General features: G+C 38.6%; 1 protein-coding gene across 1 annotated transcript; it reads right to left on the reverse strand.

Annotated features, from left to right (window-relative positions):
- Positions 1-2,240: 2,240 nt before the first annotated feature.
- On the reverse strand, positions 2,241-4,824 carry LOC117465864 (C-C chemokine receptor type 9-like). Its single transcript, XM_034108923.1, has 3 exons — positions 4,676-4,824; positions 4,487-4,545; positions 2,241-3,542 (listed from the first exon to the last, which is right to left on the reverse strand). Exons 2-3 carry the CDS (start codon positions 4,538-4,540, stop codon positions 2,487-2,489), a joined length of 1,110 nt encoding a protein of 369 aa, XP_033964814.1. The 5' UTR covers positions 4,541-4,545; positions 4,676-4,824; the 3' UTR covers positions 2,241-2,486.
- Between the last annotated feature and the right edge of the window lie 2,642 nt (positions 4,825-7,466).

Consider the following 7,466-nt stretch of genomic DNA (forward strand, 5'->3'; position numbering starts at 1 on the left):
GCAGGAATATTCAATGATAGGTTAACAAAATAGTCTCAAGGTGAATTACAAATTGTGTGTTAGGAGATTTTGTCCTCTATGAAGATTATTTGTAATTATATAAACCTGAGATGAAGACAGTTTTGGGGTCATCTTTGGCAGAATTATTTCAAATCTAAAGAGGCATCTTCAAGTTTTTCAGTTAAAGTCTGCAGTCTTTAACATGAGGCGCTGCTGGGATTTGAACCCAGGACCTGCTGTTTACTAGACAGGCGCTTTCACCAACTATTATTATTATTATTATTTTATTATTATATATGTACTGCAGTGTATAGGACACAGAAAGGCCTCTGTAGGCATGCTGTAAAGGGAATGTGTTGCTGAGCGCATTCCATAAAGTAAGTGTTGTGATTATGTGTCTGCATCTACCCTAAAAAGTCTACAATAGAAATACGTATTTAATTTTACTTCAGAACTTGAGTAAATTTTCTATTCAAGCATCTTTCACTACTATATTTATTTCAACAATAAAAGTATTCTGACTTCACATAATATGCCTGAGGTTGCATCTAACCATCAAGAAACCAAAAAGTTAGCTAAACTAAAAAAAGAAATGAATTATTTGTTGAGTCATTCAGTTTCTTTCACTTTCAATAATAAGGTTTAAATGTTATCTAGATGATTAACAGGGGAAAGTAAAAATACATCATGCTCATACATCAACATGTAGATGTGTATATTCATATCAAGGATTCAATACAGTACGCAGTAAAACGTCAGACAAAATATTTTTGAGTCAAAACAAAAGTAATGTTCTGGAAACATTACTGCCTTAGTGAAGATTTATAAATTCATTGTTCAAATTGTAGTTTTACCAAATTGTATCATATCTCATCCAACTCCGAACATAGTATTACTTTCAATGCTAGTTTAAAAAAGAAGATACATTTGATTTTACAACAGGATATGTTTAATTTTTGCAGTTTCACATTTAAAATCTTAAGGGGAAACACTTCTCCCTGATGCGCTCAGGATGAACTGATCTCTCCCATAGAAATCCATTGTGAGGCCTCCGCTCTGCAGTTGTTATCGACTTGACTGATGGTTTCCTGTCGTGAGAGGAGCAATAAGCAGGAAAATGAAACAATGCGTCTGTGGTCTCACCTGGAATCAGCAGGTAGTCTGCAGTTGTCTGGTGCCGACCTCAGTGACCACAATAACATGGGGGGTTTCTTTTTTACAGTCGATGTGCCAGACTGCGACTAATATGAACCTTTTGATGTTCCTCTCTTTTTCTTCCTCAATTTGTCTCCCTCCCCCTCATGTGCCAATAGTCATACAGTATCATTTGATAGAGGTTGTTTTTAAAATGTTCTCAAACTTTACAGCCTTGCCGAATATGAGTCGTACTATTGAATATGGGGTAAGGTCTTGAAGATTTACTTTAAATCTCAGCATTGATGATTTTCTTTGCCAGTCAGATTCATTTCAGATTAAGCAGTTTATGTTTGGAGGTGTCATGAAACTCTGATTTTGTGACACAGAGCTTATCAGAGAGGAATGAATGGTAGTCGGTCACCAGCCCACTTTATTGGCCTTAGCTTTAGACGTTCTCAGTTTTTGGTGGCAAAGGTCAGACAAGTAATAACTTCTGCTGTGCGCATTTAATTGGCATTTAATTGTGAGGCTTTTTACAAAAAATATATGTATATAAGATTCAGTTAGCCCCTTTTAGAAACTAAAATAATGTGCTTCAAAAGATGCCGCTGAAAATGGAAAGTGTTTGAGGCAGTGACACCTGTCTGTGCTACAGCCGTTGTGAGGCGATAGTGGGAAACATTCACCAGTCTGAATGAGCATCCGTTACTTAGAAACCACTGAGAAACTGCCAAGTTAATGCCAGACAAGGTTCAGCAGTTAAGTGTGGGCACAGACGATGCCACAGACACTCAACAGGAGGACGTTTAGTCAGATCGAAAACATTGTGGATAGCACTGGCCACATTCTAGTGAACGTTACACCAGTGAAAGCACATCAATGCTTTCCCATGTATTGTAGATATGATTTGCTCATGTCATGACTCACATTTTCGGTTGCGGTATTAAAACTATAGTTGGACCTCTTTCCCGCTTGTTTTTGTACTGAAAAGTAAAGCAATAAAGAAAACTGAAGCACGATTGAGAATTGTTCTCATTTTTTATTTTTGACAAATAATGATTTTCACAGCAGCAAGTAAAAAAATGAATTAATGAACAGTTTACAAACACTAATACAAAATAGTATTTACAATAATATACAGTTTATACAGTGATTCCTGAAAAATATTGTTGTTACTGCCAGAATATTAATGTAATGAATGTAAACTCAAATACTTTTTCTTTTTCTTTTAAAGTTGAACAGGTTATAATTTCTCTGTTGGAAACAAATAATGCATGAGGATAGAAGTAAAAATACATCATGTTGAATAGGCTCGGTTCTCAGGTTTTAGGTTTTGGGAGAATAGGCTTTTATATGGAAAGGGCCGGGGTAGTTTCAGTGTCAGACATGATCGAGGGGCGTTTAGGTACCGCCTGTATCTTACTGAGCCCTCCTTTGCTCAGGCCGCCAGCACACATCTTTACCATCCTCAGGAGGTCCTGTCTGAAGCGAACTCCAATGAAGACGTACAGGAATGGGTTCAGGCAGGCATGGAAAAACGCTAGGCTCTTGGCAATCTGTCCAGCTACATTAAAACGGATTAACATTTTACAATCAGTCATTGTTGTATTGGCTGCCTCCGTGGCCTCCATTATTAGCATACCATTGTGAGGTAGCTGAGAGAAAACAAACACAAACACCACAACAAAGATGACACGTAAGGCCTTGTGCTTCTCAAAGCTCTTGGCCTGCAGGAGTGTGCGAACGATGACAGAGTAACAAAATAACATAATTAGAAGAGGAAGGAAGAATCCCATGCAGGTCTGCAGGGACAGAACCAGGATTTTTGTTTGGTTTTTTTCGTCTTCAGAGTAACGCAGATCACAAAAAGACTGCCCGTTTCGGTCGGTCTTCACCTGGGCGAAGATAAACACAGGGACGGCTAGGAGGATGGAAATCAACCAGACAACCAGGCAGGCAAGTTTGCTGTAGAACAGCCTATTTTTTCTCTTCAGGTTGTGGGCCTTGGTAACTTGCACAATTGCAATATACCGATCCACACTAATGCAGGTGAGCAGGAGCATGCTGCTGAAGAAGTTGATTTTGTAGACAGCTGACACCATTTTGCAGAGGGGAACACCAAAGTCCCAGCCCTTAATGGCATCGACAGCCCAGAAAGGCAGCATGCACAGGAAGAGGAGGTCAGCCACAGCCAGGTTCAGCAGGTACACGTCGGTCATTGTTTTCAGGCGGTTGCGCACAGTGGTGTAGATCCAAACCACCACCAGATTACCCATGGCACCAAGAATGAAGATCATCCAGAAGAGAGGGGGCTCGTACTGCCCTCGAAACTCCCTGACCCAGCTTCTGTCACAAAAGCCTGGGTCGTCAGTCGGATCTGAACCATAGTCATCCTCAAACGTTTCCTGCAATCAAAAACAGAAACAATGATTATCTAATGCAATATGAAAGAGGACTTTGTGCAACAGATACAATGCCTTTTTCATTTCCTGTCAGGCTTTTTTTTTCTCGATGTCCTTGTAACCCAACTCTCAAGCTGCTGATGGTTTCACAACATAGTGGGGATACAGTGATGGGACATCAAACGCTGTCGATGACGTACATGCTAACCAGAGCGTGCGATACAACTTCTGTCAGGTGCAGGTGTTGTGTCTGTACAGAAGAAACCACACCACTGCACAATTTCCTGCTGCTAACCAAGCCTGGGTAAGGTGAATGATCCTGAGGGGCTCTAGAAATGAGGGCCTACAGTACCCCAAAAGCTTCAAGTTTAGATTTAGGGCAGAGATAAAACAGTGTTGTGAAGCCGAGGCTTAGGTTTCCAGAAACAATGGAAAAATGTATGCTGATGCAGCTGTGAATGTGGCATTTGCTTATCCCTCAGTCTGCTTTAGTTAAATCTACCGCAAAGATGCAAGGGCTTAACTGACATATGCACAGTACAGTGTAGATATGGCAATGAAAATCTTAAGTCACAGGCTCCTCCAACATAAATATATATATTAAATAAAAACAGGAGCATAATCTGTAAAAACATTCAAATAAAATATACATCAAGAATGCTAAATATATCATGTTAATTAATAGCATTGACATGGATTTGTTCTTACAGCAACCTGAGTTTAATTTTTAAAAGTATTTAAAATCTACTTGAATATAATTTAAAATCGTACTTTAAACACAAACTTTGATACACACATGCAATAAAACACAGATGTGTTCCTATATGTGATGCTGAGTATAGTCAGCACCAACACTGTCACCTTCTATAATCTACTCAGGCATACAGACATAGACATGTTCTATACAACATGGCATGCCATACAAATAACAGCAAATTAATACTTACAGTTCCAGCATAATCAGTTCCTGCGGGCGTATTTGATGTAAATAGCTCATCCATGTTATCTACAGAAAACAAGACAACACAGCACATCTTAACCTTTCAACTGTAAAAAATATCAACATAAATCAACATATTGAGAAAAGTAACCCTTAAGTTTATAGATGCATGTTAACAGTACAGCAAATCACTTACCCAATCAGTGATGAGCTGTGGAGAACAAACTGCTGTTTCTTTGTCTGGGTAGTATGAATGGTAAACTTTCCAGCCAGTCTGATCGTCGCCTACTTATATGGTTTCCCTTCAACCACAGGATCACGTGCTGATGTAGCCATCCATCCATCCCCTACTCAGTCTGTAGAGAATCACATGACCATTGGTGATGTATATTTCATTACCCCATGACAGTAAATATCAAATTGAAAAGGAACTTGTATGATCTATGAACAGTGACAGTGTGACAGTTTCACACTTTAACCATCAGACGAGAACCAAAACTATGCACCCACAGTCCTTCCACGCCCGATTAACTTTATCATGTTGTAGCCAGTTGGAAAAAAAAAAGTGTAAACACAGGTGGAGCACTTAACACTACCGATGAGTGATTCATGAAACTGAAAACCAAGAGGTGTGAGGAGAAGATCAAAACTGGAGAAGGTAGCATGTTGAGACGCACTGTAAGCCCCATTGTGTAGTATAGCAATCCAGCTGTCTAAAGCTCAGCACTGTGTCCACGCAAGCCTCATATTTCCTTTTTAAATGGTCTTAACAAATGTCAACATATAAGGAAAGTCATTTGTAAAGGTTTTGACTTTCATAGAGTTTCTCTTTCAAGTCAGTGGTGAGGAAATATGCCCGAAAAACAGGTCATTTTCATCATGAATTATATTTCACTTTTTAAACTTCGATTAAAGGTCGTATTCTAAGCTAAGCTAACAAGCCACTTGCTGAGCTTTTTTTGCAAACGCACCATACTATATAGACCACAACCTATTATTCCAGTGTCAAATCAAATCAAGTTTTATTTATATAGCACATTTATAAACGATTTTTGGTCGAGCCAAAGTGCTGTACATATAATAAAAATAGGCCACAATTCCTTCCAAGTTAAAAAGCATTTATGTGACATGTCCTATAAAAAAAAGTGCTTTCTATGAAGAAAGGGAACCTCAAAGTTGAATGGTGTTGCCTAAGAGTAAAGGGAATTGAATAACGTGACAAATAGTCACACAGCTGACAAACGTGTCAAAGAACAGTCCCTGTCATACCAATTGTGTGACCTGGGAACAAATCAAAGCTTATAGTGAAAACAAGCAAACTCACTTTGAAACCAAGAGTAGGATTTGAATAAAGTGAGAACTAAGTCTGATTTACAAAGCCAACAATAACACATAACTATTATCTTGGTCAAAGGAAGTGCTTATATTAGTTCTGGTTGTGTTTCCTGTGAGTGGGTTTCATACTTTTATGGGGCAGTGTTGTGGGGTGCTAATTTCACAGTTTTACTTCCTGAACAGATCTCTCTCCTTGCATGTTGTGAACTATCAACGTTTTAGATTTTCAGATTTCTACCAAATGCTGGTTGTTTTTCTCGTTATTGATCACAGTATAGCAGACGGAAACAACTGTGTCAGGGTTGTCAGATGAGTGTTTCCTTCTGGGAACAAGATGTTCAAGAGAGTGGTAGAATGAGAGGTTTCACTCAATTCAGTAACTGCATAAGTGATGTGTGAGAATATAAACCACAGTGTGTGATATTCAGTAGCAAGTCAAACGTTATTCCCTTGCAGACAAAAATAGTAGACAATGCTGCATCAGGTCCCAAGTTAAAGATAATAGCTCCACGATTAGGCCTTTAATCTTTGAAGAGAGAGTGTTTTTTTGAACTAGTGGTTTTAAGTAAAACTGCTAAATGACCTCGGGTTTACTCCACAAACCAGAATGACAAAAGCACGTCATGTGTCGTCCTCATGATCCGCTACAGAGAGTTTCAATGGCACATCCTGAAACAAAAACAACTGCCAGTGAAAAAAGGTTTGTCTGCAACTGCATTATACACTTCGTTTAATGTAATATAACTTTTAATTAAAAATGTGCCCTGTTTTTCAAATATATGACCATTTCAGTGCTATTGGATTTTCCTTCATGCTAAGACTGACATGATATGCTCCATACTGGCATGGGCCTGTTATTCTGTCACAACCCGAACGCTTATAGCCTAATGGTCAGGTAAAGCTGAGGAGATAATACATTGGCAATATTTATAACAACACTGATGTTGTCCCTAGATTTGGAGCAGCCTGCACCTTCTGGCTTTTAGTTTAGACGTCTGAAATCCAAATTGACCTACAGTATGACCCTTTCTTTGGTTTAACACCAGAGGATTCCCATGCTCGCTCATCAAAAAAGCTTCAAACCTGTCTATAACTCTATTATGGTGCTCCTTGACAAAGAGTACAAAGCTTTGGCAATACTGTATCATGCTAATAAAGTTAATTGAATTGAGGGTGAACCCATATGTCCTATTATGCTCTCCTCTTCTTGCTGTTTAAGTTAATGATACCAAGTCCACTATATAACGTAACGTTTCTACTCACATTAGCTAACATCAGCCACCAAATGGGGACATTTTATTGATAACAAACTCAAAAGTATATTTTTATGGGAAATAACGAAATAACGTGTTTTTCAGAAATGAGATGATAAACAAAACTCGTTCTGTATACTGTATAGTCTCTCTCCGCTCTCTTGAACCGTGTGATACTGATATTAAGGGAACTTTTATAACTCAGGATGATAGTAGCTTTAGCCACACAATATGCATTTGTGCAAGCTAAAAATAATCCACCATCACTGTTTTTAAACACCGTACCGCCTTTTGGACATCACCTGAAATTAAGAAATGAGTGTTATTGTTGCAAGCAAAAAGTCTGCTTGGTGATTGGAAGGCATTTTGTCGTGCGAGTGAAACTGAGAAAACCCCTAT

Source organism: Pseudochaenichthys georgianus, chromosome 20 (genome assembly GCF_902827115.2).
Source record: "Pseudochaenichthys georgianus chromosome 20, fPseGeo1.2, whole genome shotgun sequence".
Lineage (NCBI taxonomy): Eukaryota > Metazoa > Chordata > Actinopteri > Perciformes > Channichthyidae > Pseudochaenichthys > Pseudochaenichthys georgianus.